This window comes from Carettochelys insculpta, chromosome 10 (genome assembly GCF_033958435.1).
Source record: "Carettochelys insculpta isolate YL-2023 chromosome 10, ASM3395843v1, whole genome shotgun sequence".
Lineage (NCBI taxonomy): Eukaryota > Metazoa > Chordata > Testudines > Carettochelyidae > Carettochelys > Carettochelys insculpta.
This window is the reverse complement of record NC_134146.1, coordinates 29,971,404-29,993,644: the sequence shown is the minus strand read 5'-3', so window position 1 is coordinate 29,993,644 and position 22,241 is coordinate 29,971,404. Positions and strand designations below refer to the sequence as shown.

General features: G+C 38.9%; 2 protein-coding genes across 10 annotated transcripts in view; one reads left to right on the top strand and one right to left on the bottom strand.

Moving 5' to 3' along the window:
* Window positions 1–22,241, top strand: part of VEPH1 (ventricular zone expressed PH domain containing 1) — a 168,996-nt gene that overhangs the window by 16,460 nt on the left and 130,295 nt on the right. For 8 of the 9 annotated variants that reach the window (XR_012646823.1, XM_075004264.1, XM_075004259.1 and 5 more), the window contains 2 exons: window positions 4,046–4,261; window positions 11,067–11,241. Coding sequence is in view for 8 of the 9 variants with exons in the window: in XM_075004264.1 (XP_074860365.1) it covers window positions 4,046–4,261; window positions 11,067–11,241 (391 nt within the window). In the remaining variant the exon portion in view is untranslated. Of the gene's footprint in view, window positions 1–4,045; window positions 4,262–11,066; window positions 11,242–18,108; window positions 18,218–22,241 lie in introns of those variants that run through there. The other variant, XM_075004266.1, reaches the window with a different exon arrangement.
* PTX3 (pentraxin 3) lies at window positions 11,711–20,466 on the bottom strand. The gene is made up of 3 exons (XM_075004267.1): window positions 20,229–20,466; window positions 19,258–19,788; window positions 11,711–15,626 (listed from the first exon to the last, which is right to left on the bottom strand). Exons 1-3 carry the CDS (start codon window positions 20,371–20,373, stop codon window positions 15,010–15,012), a joined length of 1,293 nt encoding a protein of 430 aa, XP_074860368.1. The 5' UTR covers window positions 20,374–20,466; the 3' UTR covers window positions 11,711–15,009.

The following is a 22,241-nucleotide window of genomic DNA, read 5'->3' as shown; positions in this document are numbered from 1 at the left end:
ATCACACTTCATATTGAGTCCATTTATAGTTTATTGAGGGTTAATAAATGATTATTAGATGTTCTTGTCATGCCACGTTTCTTTTAATTTTTTCCACCCATGTGCAGAATACATTGTATGTGTACTGGGTCATGTGCAGATGTTCACCAGCAGTAGAAATACATGCTGCCAGCCGTGGACTCTGTGGTAGCTCTGGTAATCAGCTGGGTAACATTTCAATATCTCCTGGGCAGCCACCCAAGCTCTTAGCTTACAAGGGAAGCTGCTGTTATGCTCTGGCTATGAACAAAATAAAGAACATATGTTCCAAAGGCAAGGAAAATAATGCAAACATTTCATTTCTGAGAGGATGATGCCCAGATCAGCAGCTCTCCTAAATTTTATTCTCATGGAACTGCCTGTGATAGGAAGACTCCTTGCATTGGTTGCTTTCTCAGAACCATTACAGCATTTTGTAAACTTCTGAAGGAGATGAAGCAGGACTGGATGCTCTTCGTAAAGGTCTCTTAAATTCCACCTATCTGGGGCATCAGTTTATTTCTCTAAAGGTGCTCTCTTTGCCAGCATATCTTCTGCCCTTGTGTGGGACTCCCAGAATAGCTGACAGGTAACCTACTAGCATAGTGCCATATTGATCTTTTGTTAATCTGACCAAAGAAGTGGATGAAAACTAGCATTAGGGAGTTGGATCCACAGGCCAGAGGATGGATATTGATTGGAGGACCTGAGAATTACTACAAGTGATTACACAGCCATTCCTGGCTATAAGTTATCATACAGATATGGACACCATCTTCACCTTTCTGTCCCCTGACAACCTTAATTCCTTCCTCCTTTCCCTCAATCCATTCTGTTTTTAGCTTTTCACCTTTTCTCAGTTTTACTGCTTTCTTTCTCCCTTCCTTCTGCCCTTTTCTTCTAAGTTTTCTGCCACCTTTCTCTCCCCTCCACATGAGTAGTTTGCTTCAGTTATTTGGTTACTTATTGCTCTGTCTATCTTATTATACAGTCAAATTTCCCTCCTTCCATGCCCCTTTGCAATACTGCTGAATTCAGCTGCTTAAGGTACTGCAGGAGTTGGGAAGAGACAGATGAAGATAAGATACTATACTCTGAAAGCATTTTAAAGAAACTCTTGTTTATCTTTTTTTTTTTGATCTCTCTAACTCTTCTGTATTATGAATTCATATGGATTAAGGTGAGAAGGGACCATTAGATCATCTAATCTGATTTGTTGTGTGTCATGGGCTACTAAATTTTACCCAGTTTTCTCTTCACTGAGTCCACCAACTCATGTTTGACAAAAGTGTAATTTCTCCGCATGCTTGTCAGTCCAATCCATTCCTCAGTTATATATCAGGCCAGCCTTGAGCCTGAACCATTTTACAAATATTTAAATCCCCATAGTCACCACTTTTGATTAGAAATTGCCAGCTGAACCAAGACCCTAATATATTGAACTAGTAAATGTATATGCTCTTTTCTAGATTCATATCACAGTGATTTTGAATGAACTTTGGCAACATACAAACCTCTAACTTTCAGAACTTTTGAACACATTGTTGCTTGTGGCCATGAATGCTCTAAATCATAAATTAGGGAAATCACTGTGCAGAAACAACTCTTTTCTTGGGTCATTTCTGTGACAGCAATTACCATTGCACATTTTTACAGAACATTATTCAAATTAGTTCAGGTTTTCACATCACTTGTTCCTCATGTATTTTCACTAGTGGCATATTATCAGCATTTCAAGATATCCCTCCCATCATCTTCCTTAGAAACAAAAGGATGGGCTCTACCTATGATATTTTGTGTTAAACTACTCAACCATGCTACATAGTAAAGAACAAAGGATTTTTGTGCTTCCAAATTCCCTAAAACTAACTCCCACTAGAGGGCAGCAGTGCTCAGAGATATACTTCATTATTGCTATCAAAACAAAAAGCAGTCAAGTAGCACTTTAAAGACTAGCAAAATAGTTTATTAGATGAGCTTTCGTGGGACAGACCCACTTCTTCAGACCATATCCAGACCAGAACAGACTGGTCTGGATATGGTCTGAAGAAGTGGGTCTGTCCCACGAAAGCACACCTAATAAACTATTTTGCTAGTCTTTAAAGTGCTACTTGACTGCTTTTTGTTTTGATAGTGTATAGACCAGCACGGCTTCCTCTCTGTTACTATTCATTATTGCTGTGGAGAAAGGTTTCTCACAATTTTTAAATTCAGAATTTGAGCAGTTAAGGCAAGGTGTATTTATTTTCCCCATGTGCGTTGGGAGACTCCTAGAGTTGCAGATATGAGCGTTGTGCTGCACATCTTTCCATAGCCAAAAGGCAGCTCTTGAATACAAATATAAACGTGAGTAAGAAACTTGCTTTTTTGCTTCTATGAGTTTTGATATTTGGTAGCCTAACACTTAACTGGTTATCTATATAAATCTACCTTTGTTTTTATCAAAACTGTGGCCTAAAAATAACGCATAGTCTTTTTAACAAGAGGGGAGATTTCCTGGAATTGCAAGGAAGAAAAGCAAAATTGCAGGTTCAGATAAATGTTCTAGGACCACCCAGTTTAAATATTGTAATTTATACCAAGGCAAGTCTGGAGCAACTCCACTGAATTTAGTAGAGGTATTCCAGAACTATACTATATTGAATTTAGCCCAAATTCTCAAGTATTTCCATGTTTAGAAGGTAAAATTAATGTACATGTTTGGCCTCTGTGCCTCTTTGGTGTAGCATTTTATAGTTTAGTATGAGGGTTAGTTATTATATATACCATGTCTGAATCTCCACTGTAGTCATTCACATTAGTGTAAAATGGATGCTTTGACAGCAGTTTGTATCTAGTTTTCACGGATGTAAATTACTACACAGAGAATGAGACCTACTGAATTAATTTCTCTTTTTAGGCTGCTTTTACACCTGCCACCTCGTGTTGGAGGTGGCATGATAATGAGGCAACTCGAAGCAGGCTAATGAGGTGCTAACGTGCATATTCCGTGCCTCATTAGCATAATAGCGGCTTAGCAAATTTCAAAGTGCAGACTTCGAATTGCAGATTGACAGTGTAGATGGGGGCAGCTTCAAAATAAGCGGCCCTCTTCAACATTCCCTTACTCCAATCTAGTTTTGTGGGAGTAAAGGAATGTTGAAGTGTGGTGCTTATTTCAAAGCTGCCCTCATCTACACCATCAATCTGCAATGTAAAGTCTGCACTTGGAAATTTGTGCAGCTTCCATTCTGCTTATGAGGTGCTGAATATACATGTTAGCACCTCATTACCCTGCTTCAAATTGCCTCATTACCATGCCAGCTCCAACAGGAGGTGGCATGTGTAGAAGCAGACTAAGAACAGAAATTAATTCAGTAGGCCTCACTCTCTGTTTCCCTGCATGCTGTGTAGTTATTTACATCTGTGAAAACTGGATACAAAATGCTACCAAAGCATCCATCTTGCACTAATGTAAATGACTACAGTGGAGATTCAGACATAGTATATATAATAACTAACCCCCATAGTAAACTATAAAATGTATAAAAGCAGCCTTAGTTAAACTTGTGTACATGTGAAATATCTCCAGTTGCATTTGTGAGTCTATATAATTGCATAATAAAAGTTATTTGGACTCTTGGATGTCATTTTTAGAGGTTTTTTAGAGTTTAAATGTTTTAAAATGATAGTAATATGCACAGAAAAAATATAAAACAGGGATTTCAAAATACAGGCATTCACATCTATTAAACAGGGAAACCATAGCTCAAAATGGGGGACTACAAAATTCAGTTTTAGTAGTTTAATCCATGTATTTTTGTAGGAGCACAAATTATTTCTTTTTGTTTAATTACAACTTGGAATAGTTAAATATCTATGACATGATTACAGTTTTGCTCTCATTATTCTCCTTACCTATTGTAATAATGAAATGAGAAAAATGGAAGTTAACTTGCCATCATCTGATTCATTTTATGGCATTCTTTAAAAGCCGATGTTTCATTTGCACAGTGTGATTTTAAAACCCGTTTTTTCTTTAAACCAGGACTACCGAACTAACGACAATGACCAGGCAGTGGTGGAAATCTGTATCACTCGAATCACCACTGCTATCAGGGAGACAGCATCCATAGAAAAGCATGGAAAGGCACTTGTTGCTCTCTGGGAGTCATGTTTAGAGCACAATCTAAAACCTCCAGGAAAAGATGAGGACACACCACATGCAAAAATTGCATCTGATATCATGAGTTGCATTTTGCAGGTAAGACTAGATCACAAAAAATATCCCTATAACTCACATCGCAAATAATCTGAGTCATAGTTTAACAACAGCTGTACTTCATCTCCCTTGGGGATGTATTGGAGTGCACACATTTGTTGAAAATGTCGATAATTAAAGCTTCATGTTAATTTGTACTGTTAAATGTATATAATGTACATTTAGGCCAAGTAAATCTTTTGGCAGCATTCTTATCTTTTTAAACTTCCTGACTTTTGTGTGGTGAATTTCTCAGATTTAATGTTGCAAGGACCCTAGATGTTTGCATCTCACATGAAAATTAAAGTGTGAAGGATAGTATTGTAACAGAAGTTGGAGGAGAGTCAAAATTCATTATTATCAAGGCACTTATTACTCTTTGGAAGAATAGTGTCATTTGGGGCAATGGTTGAAGAGGATCTTTTAGCTGATAGAAATGTTGCCTTTCAACAGCAAGGATCCTATTTAAAGGCTCAGTTGTGAGACAGAGTCCAGATGCAATATTGCAACCTAATCTAAGGACCAAAGTTTGACCTTCATCACGCAGCTCTGATTTTGATCCTTTTGTCTGTTTGGAGAATCTTTGTCCTATTAGCAGTTGCTTTTGAATTGTTATATATTTAAACTGAAGCAGGTTCCAGAATGTTTCTCCATTAGGGCTGACAGGGTGGTGGGACTCATTTATGTAAAAGTTTCCATGTAAATGAAAGGTCAGAAGGGAAGTTAGTATAAATAGTGGCAAAAATTACATGCCACAGAATGGCTGTCAGTGTTCAGTTGCCTGCTTCAATGAGAGCACCTAGCTATATTCAGTTATGTGAAATAGTTCTTCATTCAGAAATAAAGTTAAAATTGGAGAACCCTGCCCATATTTGTTAATGTATCCTGATGACAATTTTTTCTATTGGTATTTAACCATTGCTTCTGCTTTGTGACATGTATATTGCTGGGGAGCCACTCTGAGGAAACTAAGGTTACAAATGGTTATAAACTGGTGTGCTTATTATGAGGCACTGCTATGTTAGCTCACAGTCTGCCTTTTGGTCAGTGAGCCTAAGCAGGCACAAGCTACAGAGTAATGAGGCAGGCATGAGCTCAGCGAGCGGAGCAGCCGTGTCTGTTTCTGAGGGCGATACAGAGGAACTTCTCTTCCAGCTATGGATGTTGCTGTACTGAATTAGGTACAGAGCGGGCATGAGCAGGCACACCCCTGAACAGCCTTTCCATGTGGAAGAAATTACACCCTTTACGGGCTCGGTGAGTATGTATGTTATGGAACGTGCTCATCCAGCCGCCATGTTAACTTTGGTACAATACCTACCCCTTGCCCTGGATGACCTTGAAAGAAAGGCTCAGTAGAGGGCACCATAATGTTTAGAGAAGAGGCAAAGGAAGTAAGGTCCTGAGCTTGGGGTACAGGTTCAGAACAGAACCAGAAGCTTTGTATAAGCCTTAGCAGCAGGTTGGGAGCAGCTTCCTGAGAGACATCTCTGGAGAGAAGCCCAGCAGCAGGTAGCCTGAGAGCTGGGACTGAAACTGAAAGCTTGTGAGAAAGTAGATCAGTGAGTCAAAGGAGGCCAGCAAATGCAGGATCATGCATACACTGTAGCTTCTTGCAGCAGGAATACAGCCCCTGTGGCGGGCAAGAGGACATTGCATACGAGGCCTTGATAAGATGGAAGAACTAAGTGTGTTCTGACAAACAGTGCAATCTGCAGCCATGGTTTAATTGCATCTGGGAAGCATGGGCTGATGGAAGTAGCCTTCATGGGTCAGCCAGCTTTCTGAGGCGGAGTGCTGAAATTTGACCTTTTGACCTCTATGTACAGTTCCAGTGCCGGTGATACTTTTGAAGTCACTACTGTCCTACTTACAGCAGCATAAATTAAAATATAGAGCCTTACTCTTTAGGGGGTGGTTGGTAGCATTAGTTAGTCTTTTGTTAATCACAGGCAGCACGTCTGGGGTCGGGGGGGAACATCTGATCTCACCTCTCACCTTATCTGCCGATGAAAAGTGGCTTACATGCCACTCTGGGCACCTGTGTGGGAGGTTGCGGACCCCTGACCTAGGTGCTAGCCCTCATGAAGCCTATGAAACAGCTGCTTTTATATCTCTCTGTGGCTTGTTGCACAGAGTTATGAACTATTGGGCTGACATGCACTACCGACTGCTAAAGCCATTTATTTGTGCCATTTGCTTCTGCCATCCCTGGTAAAATAGTCCTCAATTACTTAGTCAAAGCAGGGGAATACCAGTGGGGACCCACCGAAGACTACAATCTGTATAGCTCAGATATGTTCCTCACTAAGTAGGAAAGACGAGGAAGGTCAGGCGGGCTGGAATGGAAGAAAGGAGCTGAAGTTCACTGAGAGCCTATTACAGGAAAAGGAGGAGTTGCCTGGAAAGTTTATTGTTTTATGGGTACCTCTTCTATGTGTAGTTTTCCTTGGCTGGCCTTTGCTGAATTTTCCCAGCATGCCTTCATTTCTTTGGCTTGTGTTTAATGTTCTCTCTGAGTCACCTACACGTCTCCCAGCACTGAGGTATCAGCTCTATGTACTGCATTTCACTTCTAAGATCCCTTTGTATAATTTCCTTATTATTTCCAATTTTCCTTATGCTTTGACAAACTGACACAATACTGCCCATTTTGACTTAAACTCGCTCTTTAAATGCACTTCTGTACATGTGGTTGTTGGCAGTGAGTACATTCAGGTGTATGTCACTCGTTTTATCCCTGTAGTAGCTGAAACAACAGAAATAAAGGCCTCAGCATGTTACTGTCTTCTCCAGACTACTGCATAAATGGTTGCCAAAAGGTCCATGTTATGATACATTGTTCTTAAAACTTCTTGAGATTAATCGTCTAGTTTGGTTCTTGGTTAGACATGTGGAAAGTCCAAAAGAAACAACAAAAAAAAGTTATAGAAAAAAGAAGCTGAAGTTTGGAATTCACTTCAGTGAAATAGTAATTTACAATCCTCCATATGCCCAGTTCTGTTCTTTTCAGTTCCAAAAATCTGGGAACAGTTCCAAATGAATATTTACAAAGAAGACAGAAAAAAAAATCTACCTAAAACTCAGATGGGTGTTGATCTTTTCCAGGCAAACAGTTCCTGAGATTAGCAGAACAAGTCTCCATTGTCTCAACTCTGATTATTATTATAATACTGTCAAACTAAAGCATTGCTTATTTCCTAGAAGAATTGTATTTGCTCACGTTAAATTTATTCTCTTTGTTCAGAGCACACAGCATAAGTACCTGAGTGAAAACTCAACAAAAGTAAATGGGAAGTTCCCTTTTGAATTAAATGGACTTTGGAACTGATCTTTAATTATATATTGACATTTTTATAAGTTAGGTACAGATTTTATATTTTGAGGCTGGTAGCAAGAGGGTAAAGGGGTCTGGACCAAATTGTGGCCTTTTTTAACCATATACAGTAGTGTGGGAGGATGCGGAGAAAGTGGAAGGTCTGTTAAGCAGTGGGAGTTGTTGGAGGGGCTTGCCCGGCTGACTCAGCCAGAATTTCCCTGGAGCCTCTGTTTGTGGAGCACACACAGGACCAATGTTCTTTGATAGAATTCAATGAATATTGGTTATACTCTGCTGTTGGTGCAAAGGGAACTGAGATACTTCCCCACTAATAAATGATGATCAGATCCAATTGTTCTCAGAATTAGATTGTTCTTTCTGTAGATGGAACAGGCATTTATGATATAATAAATGATAATGCGTGTTTGAAAGCCTGTGATGTTCCAAAGTTCACAACGGTCATGGGGCATTATGCAATCCACCCTCCATGTATTTGCTGTATTCATTTTTCTATGTAAACTAAAGTAATTCTGAATAAATTAAAAAGAAATCAAAGCTGAGAACTTCTACAAATACGTTTGCTGCTCTTAGACTTAGCGCTACACCGTGTGTTACTTTGCAGAAGAAAGAGCAATTTGAGTTTTTATACAATCCATGAGGGACTGTTGGAAAAGTAATGAGTATCTCATACCTGGGTTGAATGTTACATGTTTTGTTGATATTAGCAGCAGTTAGGTCCCCAAGGTTTGCAGACTTTGCTATATTATATTATCAAAATCTGTTTTTCATTTTCACCTTCCTGTTTTCATAAGTGAACAGTCATGTACAGATATTTATAACAAGTAGCTGAAAGCTTACTCTGTGCTTCCATTTGAATTAATACACTTTCTCTGGCAGCTAAGTATGTTATCATCCTTATTGTAGAGAGTTTCCCATTCTCTTATTTTATGAAAGAGCTACATCCCAGCCAAAGAACTGGATCTTATCTGAAGTGAATTGAGTTGTGGGGATGGTTATGTAACTTGAAGGCAGAATTTGTCAGTAGCCTGTCTCCATCATAAGTAAAAGGGAATTATGTGGATTTGAAACATGTCATATAAAACATCCATTAGTTTTAAGCATCTTTCTCAGTATACACACTATTTCAGCAGAATGCTGATGACACCAAAGGGTTTTCCCAGCATTTGGGGATTGCTAAAGCAACACTCTGAGCATCCTTCTTTTCCTGTGGCCTCAACTCTTACAAGAAAGGAGCAACATGTGAGTTGTTATGGCATGCTATGCTTCCTGAAGACTCGCCTAGCATCTGGAATCCTTGAGGCGACATCTATCCTAGCAAGTTTTTTTGAAAGAGTTGGGGCTCTTTCGAAAAATCCTGTGGAGTGTCTACACGCAAAATATGCCCTTTCAGTATAAAATCAGAAGAATGCAGCACTTTTCCCGGCAGATCTTTTCCTCTTCCGGATGAGGAAGAGTGCCTTTTTCTAAAACATTCTTTCAGAAAAATAAGTGTGTAAAAGCCCTGGGGGGCCTTTTTTCAAAAGAGCAGTCCTCATGGCGCCAGATTGTTCTATCCCTGGCCTGTTCTTTCAGAAGAGCGGGGCTATGTGGATGCTCTCTATCGAAAAAGAGGATTGATTTTTTTGATCTACTCTTTTGCATGTGGCTACCATCTTTCGAAAAAAGTTTTCTTGGAAGAGATCTTCCAGAAGAACGTCTTTTGAAAGATCTCTGTAGTGTAGATGTAACCTGTGTCCAGTTAAGTCTGGTGGAAGGGCTGTTTTGCAGCACATAAGCGACACAAAGCAGTCTTAACAAACTCGGGAATATTATTTATTGGGCACAATCTTGTTCCTATTGGTGCTATCAGCAAACATCCATTTGACTTTACTGGAAATAGAAATGGGCCAACTGGAATTAAGTAAGTAGAATCACAATTTTTTTTTATCAGTTCACATGTATAATGTTTCACTCACCACTGCTCCAGACTGAATCATATTTAAATTTCTTTGGAGTATATTTCTTTTTGTTTTTTGCTGTGCTTTATATAGGAGTTTAGCACAGTGGAATCCTATTCACTTGTTATGGTTCCTTGATTCTAGTAAACTAATAAATCTGTAATAAATAATAATTTCAACAACAGTCCTACCATGTAGCATCAGTAAGATGTTCAAATGTGAAGGAGCTTAAAGAAAAGCCACAATTAGAGGAAAGAGGAATAATTAAGTGAAGAGTAAAAGAAAGTATATATCACTTCAGTCCTCAGTTACTTGGACACAAGTCTGAATGACCTCAGTGAGAGTTTATGTATGTGTACTCTAACAGAAAACATAATTTGAGAATAGATGTGTATAGCTCGACTAAGCATTTACTTGAGGCTGTCCTTGATGTTTTAAAACATCTACAGCTATCTCTTGTTAGGATCAAATTCTGGTTGTATGTTCAACCCATGGTAGCTTAATTTGAAGTTGTGCTCACTTTTTGGAAGACAGAGTTTGGCCTGAAGGGGAGGAATAGCACAGTTGTAATATTTGTAAATGATTTTTAATGTCAGGGATAGGAGTTATTTGGGAGGGTAGTGGGGGAGGGTGCAATGAAAATGTGTGAATTATAAAAAGAAAACAGTGTGATTATCAGAAAATTATTTCAGATGTTACACTGATTAAATTAAATCTGTGGAACAGTCTCTCAGGTCTACTTGTCAAGTGTCCTTCATTTCAAAGGATTTCATTTCAATCCAAAAGTTACCTAAGCCCCCTTCCCCCTAGACTGATGCCTTTTACTTGTATTGTTGAAAATTATGTCAAAAGTAAAGACTTGTGAAATTAAATATGTAGAAAGAGTCATTTACACAAAAGGGATACATCCCACAGAATTTTTGGTCTCCTGCAGGAATAATTTTAGTATATCCTTGATTTGGGGGCTTTGCCACATATTGCAGCCCACAGTTCAGGCTTGCTGGGTTGGTAGGTATGCACCAAAGGAACAGAGGGAAGTACCTTTCCTTGGGAAAAACACAAGACAATATACTGTACTGTAAGCAAATATGCTGCTTTGGTAGAGAGATGGAAGAAAGGGAGAAAAATTCTCTCTAATTGTTATTCTTTGATTAGTGAGAATATTAACCCTGGTATTCTTATTGATGAATGAACTCCAATGTCAATAAGGATTTTTAGCTCACTTGTGCTTTTTCAAAACAAAACAAAAAGGCAATCTGAGTCCTCTCTAATCATTGTTGTCCTCTGAGTGCTACCAAAACAAGAGATCCAGATTTCAAGTGTTAATCAGTTCCGCTTGACTCAGTGAAATAACTGGGTTTATATCAGCATAAATGATAACAGAACTGGACACAGATTACAGAGATGTAGATTATTTCACAACTGGACATTATAGAACCAGATTGCTGATTTTCAAACCTAACAGCATTTAACTTGATTTTAATCATTTTATCAGCTGCTTATTTGTCTTCATTCTCTCCTTTTTTCACAGAATTACAATCGACCTCCAATAATGGCTTTAGCTGTCCCAGTGGCAGTGAAATTTCTCCAGAGGGGTAATAAGGAACTGTGCAGAAACATGTCTAGTTACCTATCCCTGGCTGCAATTACCAAAGCAGATCTGCTGGCTGATCACACAGATGCAATTGTAAAAAGTGTCCTTCAAGGTATAAATATTTTAATCATTCTGCTATGAGGCTTAGAACTCCGCACACATACACTGATTTACCAGGATTAGGAACCAACAGTAGATTATATAAGGAGAAAGATTTCAAGTAAAGTATATTAAGGCTTACAGTGTTTGTTAAGCCTTGTTGATTAGGAAGCTTTATGGTAGACTGTAAGATCTTTGGGGCAGGAACTGTGTCATTCTGTCTGTGGCTGGGTCTACCCTACAGAGTTTTGTTAACAGAATTTACTGTCGGGGCATATTTCCCAACAGAACCTTTGTCGACAGAAAGTGTCTACACCTAATAGAGGCTCCCCTTATTGATGCCCTCTGTCAGCTGAGAGCAGCCAGACTGCCCAGCCCTCTGTCCACAGAACAGCCAACTGGAAGCCCTGCAAACAGGGCAGCCCAGTGAACCAGAAGCCCTCTCTGTTTACAGATTCTGTCAACAGGGGCGCTATGCCTTGTACGGGAGCAATTTAACTCTCCCAAGAAAACTTGCGGTCTGTTGACAGTTTTGTGACAGAATGCATTTGTTGTGTGGATGCTCCATGTGGACATTTGTAGTGTGAACATCTCTGCAGCGTAGATGCAGCCTGTCTGTATAGACAGTGACTAATCCATTCTTATATGAATGGCCTTCACATAGTAATTAGTAATGTGAGAGAACACTGTGCATATCAGGCCTTCATCGTTCCTGTTTATGCAAATGGCAAAATTCCACTGACTTCTGTGGGAGCAAGATCAACCCGCTTTGTGAGAGAGTGTGAGGTAAATTTTTAAAGCATTACAGTGGAGTCTTATTCCTACACATGCTGTTGTCCATAATAAGAATTTTGTGGCTACATTTTTGAAATTTTTTTCTGTGGGTTTAAATTATTATGGTAAAGAAGCAAAATATTGCTGCCTATTTTTAGAAGGTAATGAGATTTAGCTGAAATCATTCCATTTACGACAGGGCCTTATTTTCCAGATAATGATTCTGCCAGTGAGGATTGTTCATTAACAAATAACTGGTCGAATTGCCATGGTGATGTTATTCTAAAGAGGACAGGTCTTATCTCAAGCAGGCACATTCTCTATATAGTAAGCATCTTTCAGATCCATTTATTTTATGGATCGCTAAGATGGATGGCAATTCATTCCTTAAAGAGTTTGATATCAAATCATTAAGTTACTTATAAACTGTGGTGAGAGTGTGCTCTTTCCTGCCACCAGGTGGTAACTAGTACTGGCTTTCACCCATTTTACAGTTGTGTTCATGAACAACTGTGGGCCAGACAGTCCACAGAAATGTGTAAACATTAAGAGTCTTTGTGTCCTGGTCTTCCCACTTCAGCATGGAAGTGGGAGTACCATCTTCTCTGTTTCAGTACCCTAAGAGTGATGGGAGCTGATAGTTTGGGTGGATAGGTGCTCTATATTCATTCCTCTCCCTTTCTAGCCTGATGAGGAATCCACTTAAAAATTAATATGGCCCCAAATTGTTTTAAATCTTCTATGTAACCATCTGTGCAGTGGAAGTTCCCCATCCCCTGTCTTTAAAGAAGTGATTGATGGAGGAGTTCAGGTCAGCACAACTCCATTGGATTCAACCAATGTGCCAGGGAGCTGAAGCAAGTGAGCAGGGAACACAAGAACTAATATGGATGGTCCTGGCCTCTTCCAAATCCTGGAGATTCAAGGATTTAGTGGTGTGAACCCTGTTTTATATTACAGAGAGGCAAATCTCACTCTCTTCCCCATAATGATCTGTTGAAATCTTCACCCATTGTGAAATTATCACTGAGCTTCCAGTAAGATTCTAAAAGACATTTTGTCACAATAGGACAAATGTAGCAAAATAAATGAATGTACTATAGTGTCAGTGGCTATTTCCTGTAAAGTGTTGTATTTCTGAGATGCCATGATGCCATAGCTGGCATAATTAGCACATACATTAACAGGATTACACAAAGGATTAGACAAGTTCATGGGGGGTAGGTCCAAGAATGTCTATTATCCAAGATAGCCAGGATGTAATCCCATGCTCTGGACAACATGGCATGGGTCACCTGATGATTGCCCTGTTCTGCTCATTGCCTTTGAAGCCTCTGGCATTGGCCACTGTAGGAAGGCAGGATAAGGGGTTGTGAACTGTTGGTTTGTGCCAGTCTGATCATTCTTATGTAAATTTTGTGGGTTCAGGTACAAATTTGTAATACACTTTTTTAACAAACCTAGCCAGTTTCATACAGACCTGGGTCAGTTTGTATTTACCTAGAAACCATAAATTCTTCTCTGTTGTTTCATCAAAAATCAGTACAATTTGATTGTCCACACGAAGTTTTGCTTGAAGTTTTTGGTTCATTCACATGTGGTTCTCAAAATGGAACGCTGGGAGAAAACCTAGGTGGATCATAACCAAAGACAAGTTATCCAGTGAATGCAGAGCTCCTTGTTTTCCAGAGTACTAAGTAAATTGCATAATAATTTGAGGTTTTGAGCCTGAGTTGTGCCAAGCACCTGCTATTCCTACTTGGTCTAATCCTGAGGTCTTAATGAAGCTGTGAGTCAATCTTCCTTAATGCAAAACTCCTGTTGGCTTTGGTGGAGTCAGTTACGTGGGATTTCTAACTGAATTTTGACCTTGTGTGAATACTAAACTTCAATGTAAATTTTGGGTGTTTAACAGTGGCAGCATTGAGCATATAGTGGTCATCTTTTAGGGATTTCTCCAGACTGGATAACTCCTTTTACAGAGGGAAGCTATACAAGGCTAACTCATCGGGACATGGATTTTGGGGGTATCAGCCCCTTTAAGGACACCTCAGTCTCCTCTGATGAAAAACTGCCCCAAAATGACTCCATTGCCTGGGTGGCCTTCAGGGAACAGATACCTAACCTGGGTGAATGTTTAGAACGCATCACCTCTCAGACCCTTCAGGGTCAGGGCTCTTTTGTGAGATACAGATATGTGTACTCTCTTTTACACAGGGAATAAAAACAAATCTTTTGAGGAGAAAACCAGAATACAATGTTATATCACTGTCAAAATTCATCTGCAGGACAAATTGTGGACAGTGTCAGTTTAATAAAGTATTTTATTTACAAGAAAACTTTACAAAAATAATTTCAATAAAATTATTACACAATCCATTTACAATATAATACAGCTGTATTTTCTGAAAGGGTAACGCTGGTGTAAAAGGGGGAATAATATATCTAGGTATACATTAGGACAATCCATAGCATAAATAACTTTATGATAGTGTACATACCACTAACAAAGTGTAATAAACAACAAGCGTTATAAGTCACAGACGTTTCATCTGTAAGAGTGGATTAGCAATATGAAAGCAACAAACCATGAATCCCAGAAAATGCAACAATTTTGTGTCAGATATATAAAAGCAGTCCCAGCCGTTTGTTTGCATGTGTATAGCAATGAATGTAAGTGCCAAATTCTGCTCTCAAATATTACAAGTAGCTTCCATTGGCTATGAATCTGAAAACACTAAGCTAGAATGATAGCAATTTATCTATATTTAAGGACAGCTTTTTCCAATGTTATTCTCTGACATGTTTTTTCAGTGTTTGGCCAAGACAGCAGACAAAGATTAAATCCAATCTTTGAACATCTTTTTGTAACCTTGAAATACTATTTTTCTTGAGGTTCATTTAAAAATTTAGACACTCAAGGCTGTGTAGGGCTCTATGTGTTTGTATCTATTGATTTATTGTTGTTAATGAAAATTCTTTGGTTCAGGATCTAGTTTCTCAGAATTTAGGAAATATATTGAGCACCTCCATGTGGCAGAATCTCAGTAACTCCCCACCCTACAACATTGCCCCTGATATTACATGAATCTTCTGCTCTAGACAGCTCTGTTATCTCCTCCCTGCTGAGAACTCTGTCCCAGATATTAAAGCCTGTCAGTTTTCCTGAAAAGGCTAAGTTTTCATCAAATCCACCTCCAGCACAGCAACCATTCTTTTCTTGGCCTAGCTGCAAAATTCCTCCATCTGGAATTATATGAGCCTCTGCTATTTCTGAGGTGGTAGCAACAAGCTCCCCATTTACCCACAATGATATGGTCCCATTGTCTGAGCTCCAGGTGCCACAAAAGTGGGCCCATTGGCTTGGAGAAGCTACGTTTGAGGCAATTAAATTGTTCCGGTCACTAGCCACAGCAAGTACTGCAGACTCCCGACTGAGATAGAATTGAATTTCATATGGATTTCTCTTTGTTCCATAGGAGAATATGATAGTTTTGTCCAGCACCTCAGTCGCTTTGACCCAAATGCAGGCAGTAAAGGATTGGAGCTTCATTTCAACAGTTGGGTGAACACTCCCAAAGATCTTTTTGGAACGCATTGGGAATAAAATTGCAGTTTCACATCCTGTGGGGAGAAAACAGAGTTAAAGTATTATTCTACCCCAGCTAATTTCTACAAAAGATTAAATATTTTTACATTCATGGTTTGGATTCTTGACATAAACTTACTGCTTTAGGCTGGGCCTTCCAAATGAATTAGGCTCCTTTGAAAATCCCAAACCATACAATATTATAGGAATGTGTGATAGATTGAATGCATTGAACCTTGTATTGCTATGGGGTTGAGATGATCACATTGCTTGAATAAGGCAGGTCTTTCCAAACAAGTGACTATAAAAATGTACAGCATACCTGCACCATGAAACATGTTGTTTCATGTGTGTCCTTTTGTTTAGTCTCAATGTTATTTTCTCTTTAGGAATATATTTTCATGGAAAGAGCAATGCTGCTGGTATGGGAGGAGTTCAGTGACCTCAACAGGTTCAGCTGAGTTAGAATGGCTGGAAATTTCTTCCTTAGGTTGTACAACACAGGCATTGGATAGTTATGATCACATACTATATGCATGATAAAGAGGAATACAATTTATTACCGTATTAGATTATGGCTACAGCTTTGGACATTTTTTAAGTGACATACTAGCCTATGTGACTTTGATTTTCCAGAGACTTAGGCTTATAAGTGCCTACACACTTATGTCACTTAGCTACTTTTGAAAATTTTCCTTGCAGCTCTGAACACCGTATAGCATGAAGACATTATGACTCAGATAAATACAATTATAAGTAAAGAAAATGCTATCACTTATCTCTTAATATTTTTCCATAAAGGTGCGTATTGAAAGGAGTGGAAACAAAAGGCCCACCCTGCCAGACTCTGAACACAACTATATCAGTGTAAATTCAGAGCCACTCCATTGACAGCAGAGGACTTATTCTGGACAATTATACTGGTGTAATTGTGAATGGAATCTGGCACACAGTACATTGCAGGAACAACTTTTCACCTGCTGACAATAGATTCAAATCCTGATTAGTTCCCAAGTGAAAATGAGCTCAGTATGCTCATCCTGGTTCTCTGTGAATATCTGTCCACACCATTTTATCTTTACACAGCTTGTCATGGGCAGTGTTCTCTGCAGGAGTGCACTGGAATAATGGGTGTTGAAAGGCAGGTGTGTGTGGGGACCATTGACAGAGCTATGCAGAGGGGCATCCAAAACTCCCTGCCCCTGCTCCAAACTTGGATTTAGTGGTATTACTCATTAACTTGCAACTGCTCTAAATTGCTCCCCCCAAAAAAAATTAATATCAATGAACTAAAAAGATTAATTTTTAAAGCTCTTCTCCCATCTCCAATCGACGAGCCGTATGTTGATAACAAAAAGTAGATTAGTGACAGCCAGTAACAGAAATCCACTCAAGAAAGAAAAGTAACAAATGATAAATCTGCAAGCATATTTGACATTCTCAATACAGTTGTCTAGTTAAAATATGATACATTAATATTTCAGCTGACTGTCTGACTCATTTCCTGTTTAAACATGCTATAGAAGCTAAAATGTCCAAAATATGTCCTAAAATCTTGGCTTTAATGAATGAAGACTCTCTCTGCCTTCCAGAATTAGACTGCTGTACTATTTCATATGCTGGTTGCTTTGAACTTCCAACATCATAAATATTTTTCATTGGCTTTTTGGGGAGTGAGCAAATGCTGGGGAGCAGCTGTGGATAGACACGTCTTAAGAATGTTAGGAATATTATCTTGAAACAGCTTTTTAATTAGCAGACTTTCTGGCTTTATTATCAAGGGCTAAACAAAATTAAAACCAGCTTCATCAAAGAACAACAAAAGTATGTTCAGAAAATCCCTTAAGAGTGGGTCTGGCAGTAATTCAAGATGTGAGAAATCAAAACCAGTTGCTGGAAATTCTCTCGGAAAAACTCTCATGAGAGACCTATGGCTCGTGTGTGTGTGTGTGTGTGTAAATTTATTTATTTATTTTATGTTCTATCATATTAGGATTTTTGTCTGTAAAATGTATATTGAGAGAGATTCTGCCTCAATTACCTGGCTGTAATTCAGAAATAATTCTACTGAAGTTCTAATCAAGTCAATGGAGTTATTCTAGATTCACATCCAGTGGAACAGAGATTGGAATGTGATTGTTAAATGCTAGTCAGAATACTATTACTAAGTGCTGTTGCCCTCTGGTTGGTACAAATGTGCAAAAATGAAAACCAAATGAGAAGTGTCACTTTTGTTGCATAGTATGAGTCTGGCATTTTGTGGGAGAGGCTTAATATGTATAACCATCACATTAGTGCTGAAAAAGACAACATTTTATGCCAGCAAAATGAATATTCCTGGTTGGATTCTTTCTGTGCAATCTCCTCCCCCACTCCATGTTAGTATAATACTGTATACTATTTTCACCTGTTGGTTCTGGTTGCAAAGCTATTTTAAATTAAAATGAAATTCATGGTTGACCATTGTAGAACACATCTTGGTCAAGTTTATAAAATGCTTTAATATTATTTTAATAGGTTCAAGTGTGAATTACTGTTTCCATTTATGGCTACATCCTCAAAGCTGTGAGAGGTATACCTGCAAGAGATACTCATTTTGTAAGAATTCTTATTTATAGCATCACTGCATATTCACTAGCACAAACTGTGTATCTGCACATCTCACTTCCCTAATGCACACACAAATATGGGGTTTTGTGATTTCAATGTGCATGCATTTTTGTACCATGCTCCTTTTGTCTTTGTTGGAAAATTTGGCCCACTGAATCATTATTCTGGTAGTATTTATTACAGGTGTAGTTACAGAACTTCAGTAGGTTAAGCTTTATATTTGGAAGAATCATGATTTCACACAGTTCTTTAGTTATTAATATAAAAGAGTTTATTCTCCCATCCCTAAGTTTCTCTAATTACTTTAGTCAGGTACCATATAACAACAACGTACAGAAAGCTTGCAACACAGGATTTGAAATAACTAGATCAGTCAGCTGAGTCCATCTAGCCTGGTATCTTGACCTTAGATTCCAACACTGCCTCATACTTCAGGAAGAAAGAAAGAAAGAAACCTTATATACAATATAAATGGGGAAAGCTGTTTTTTCCTGATCTGTGAAGGGTGATGGGTGTTTGCCCAGAACCATGACATTTGATTAGCTGATGCCTGTTGACATTATCAGTTGCTCTCAGATTTACATCTGCTCCTAGTGCTCAGTTAGAGTTGGTGAGATGGTGAGATGCAGCAGTTGGATTAGAAAAAGTAAAGACTGGCAATATATAGAGAAAATGAAAGGTTTATGTGAAGTAATGTGAAATTCTGGAGCTGGGAAGGGAAAGGATAAGTTAGTTTGTTTAAAATGTGTCTACTGCTCTTTGGTCACAGCTTTAGTTTGGAAGCCTCTCCTAGCCTCAGAATTACGCTTGGGGTTGACTTACTCAAATAATAACTTTGACTAGGTTCTTCTTTGGTCCCCAAATTTGAAAAGCTATCCAGCTCTTTGTTATGAAGAGCTGACTGGCTTTCCCCACCACACACACATTTTGCTTCTAACCGTCCCTGTGCAGTCATCCCATGAAATAAGCATGTTTATCTGAGGTATTGCATATTGCTGCTCTGGACAGGGTATTAAAAGAGAGAGTTCTAACAAATGCTGCTTGGCACAGACTTACCAGCTGGCAGTAAGTGCTGGGCTGCCCACTTTTGTGATTCTTTCATTTCAGCCCTTGTTTGCTGTAGTTCTTCCCACAGAGAGTTCAATATGAACTTGTCATCTCTGCCCATGTAACTGGATTTATCTTGCCGCTGAAAACCTGTCTCCACTTCAGCTGTCCTCTCCCAAATGCTTTCCAGCTGGGTGAGTCTGTTAGATACATTGTGGCTTAGCTGCAGAATCTCTTCAAGAACCATTCTTTGCTCAGATTCGTGAAGCATCTTGGACTCCTGAATGTGATTGCCGTTCCTCTGGAGTGTCTGGTCCACCTGTGACAACACTTGGGAGGTGACTTTCTCAATAGCAGTAGTGCATGTGCCAGCAAAGTTAGCCACAAACTGGATCATTTCTGCTCGGAGCGTTTGCAGTTCCACCTTAAGGATTTCATCAATGGACTGAAGCAACATGTTCTCTTTCATCTGTGAGTTCTCCAGCATGATGAAGAGTTTGTCCCATTCTGTGTGCTCTCTCTGGCAATCACATGAAATACCTGAAGTACAAGACACAGATGTTACTATTTCTCTTCACTCATTTTTTTTCAAAGAGCTATTTAATAAAATCTCTCTTAATTTATTGTCTGTGCTCTCTAAACTGCCAGTGCTTTCCCACAGAATTAAAGCAGAAGACAAGGCAATGTGTCTGTTCTAAGAATCACAGCATTATTCCCAATATTCCTTTTATAAGGGTGAACTGGAAAATACAGAGTAGAGAGAGACTTTGTAGTGACATGCTAAGGTATTTGCATCATCTGTCTGTGTTAAAAAATATGCCTTTACAAAGCATTTTTGTTTTGTTTGAAAAATGGTCTGTTTTCAATAACTGGTACAAGAGCTAAGTAACAAAAAGCATGATTTAAATAGCTGCTCTTTGTTTTTTATAGAAACTACTATCCTTTATTTAATTACACAAAACTAGTTTAAATCCACTTACTTTCTTCAGTAGCAGGAACCACACTTTCTATTTCATTCTCGAAATTCAGGTACATGAGATCGTAGTCCTCATTGTTCAGAGCAGAGGAGGAAGACCAGAAAGCCCAAAGCAGAATTGTCAGAGAAAGCATTTCTTGAGACAGCATTCCGCAGCTGTTTCCTAGAAGACTCTGAGTCTTCTCGAGTTAAAGGTCTCTCAGAATTCAGCAGAGAGGAGACTATTGGAGTCAGATCCAGAAAGCCCTTAATAAATACTCGGAGCGTTCCTGAAAGTGAATGAATGAGTAACACTAGTGCCACTGCTGTAATAAGAGTGCTTCTGACTATTATTTTTTTTGGATGGCAGTAGGGGAAGGCGTGCAAGTTGCACAATCTTGGACCTTAAAAGTTTACAATGTGGGTGGATTAACTAGGGAAGGGGAAAGAATGGGGAAGGCTGCTTTTGCAACTTTTTTTGCAACTTGACTTTTCCTTTGAGACTAGACTTTTGTAACATGAAGCAGCAGCACTGACAGATGAGAACAAGGGGGAATTCTGTGAATTTGATGGATAAAAGCAGGATATTCATTTTACTATCTCATGCTATTTTACATCTCTTTTATAATGGAAGGATCTATTTCCAAATTCATTTTATAGTTAAGATATGTCTGGGGTCATGGAAAAATTGGGAAAAAAACTAAAATAAATAGAATTGCTTTAGATAAAAATGAGCTGTAACAGCACTACAAGTATGTTATTTCAGAAGTAACTTTTGTTCAGCAGCTGCACAATTGGACTGTTTGTGCTAAAATACAATACCAACATTTTTCAATTAATTTGAAAAGCCCCAAATGGATCACTTTTGGGTTAGCTATTCGTCCAGTGCTTAGATATTACTGTTGCTTAGTATTAGGTTTTATATGAAATGTTTGACAGCTAGGTTACCTTGCTCTGTCTAACCCCATGGAAAATTCAGTTAGATTTGCCAAAGTGTTTGAATCATTTAAGGTGCGTCTACACTAGGAACTAACTTCGAAGTTAACTTTGAAGTTAGGTACTACTTCAAAGTAGCCAGCAGAGAGTCTACACACATTTTCCTTTACTTCGAAGTTAACTTCAAAGTAGGGGGCCCAATTTCAAAGTCCTTACTCCATTCCTGGAGTGGAGTAGTGCCCTTCTTCAAAGTTTAGCTTCAAAGTAGGATGTGTGTAGACACTCTACTTCTAAGTTATTTTTTAGTGTGGACACAACCTTAGAGAATGAGTATATATGCTCATAAGTAATAAAAGAGTATAACTTACATCAATTTGGCTTCCATGGTTATGCAAGATGAGTGCCATTTTCATGCCCATGGGTTACAGAAGGGTAGCAGAAAAAGCAACAGAAGGATGTAACATAAAGTACTCATTGCTCCTAATTTATCTCCCAAACTATTTTATTCTAACATCCTTGTTTTACCTCAAGTTGGTTTTTTAACAAAGAAACACCAGTATCTGTGTATACCACATCTATCAAATTCACTGTCAGCCCAAATCTCGTAATAGCCTTGGTTGCATGCAATGTCAGTCCTGTCCAAACATTTCTCGGTTCCGAATGGCCTATCCCTCTAGCAGCCACAGGCCTCAGGAGAATCATAGAATACTAGGACTGGAAGGGACAGTGAGAGGCCATCAAGTCCAGCCCCCTGCCCCAATGGCAGGACCAAGTACTGTCTAGACCATCCCTGGTAGCCATGTATCTAACCTGTTCTTAAATATCTCCAGAGATGGAGATTCCACAACCTCCCTTGGCAATTTATTCCACTGTTTGACCACCCTGACAGTTAGGAACTTTTTCCTGATGTCCAACCTAAACCTCCCTTGCTGCAGTTTAAGTCCATTGCCTCTTGTTCTATCCTCAGGGGCCAAAAAGAACAAGTTTCTCCCTCCTCCTTATGACACCCTTTTAGATACTTGAAAACCACTATCACGTCACCCCTCAATCTTCTCTTTTCCAAACTAAACAAGCCCAATTCTTTCAGCCTTTCTTCATAGGT

Coding starts and splice junctions, on each gene's coding strand:
- PTX3 (XM_075004267.1), bottom strand. CDS start 20,373: ATGCTGTCTCAAGAAATGCTTTCTCTGACAATTCTGCTTTGGGCTTTC. Junction 19,789..20,228: donor GGTTCCTGCTACTGAAGAAA/GTAAGTGGATTT, acceptor CTTGTACTTCAG/GTATTTCATGTGATTGCCAG. Junction 15,627..19,257: donor CCAGCACTTACTGCCAGCTG/GTAAGTCTGTGC, acceptor TTCTCCCCACAG/GATGTGAAACTGCAATTTTA.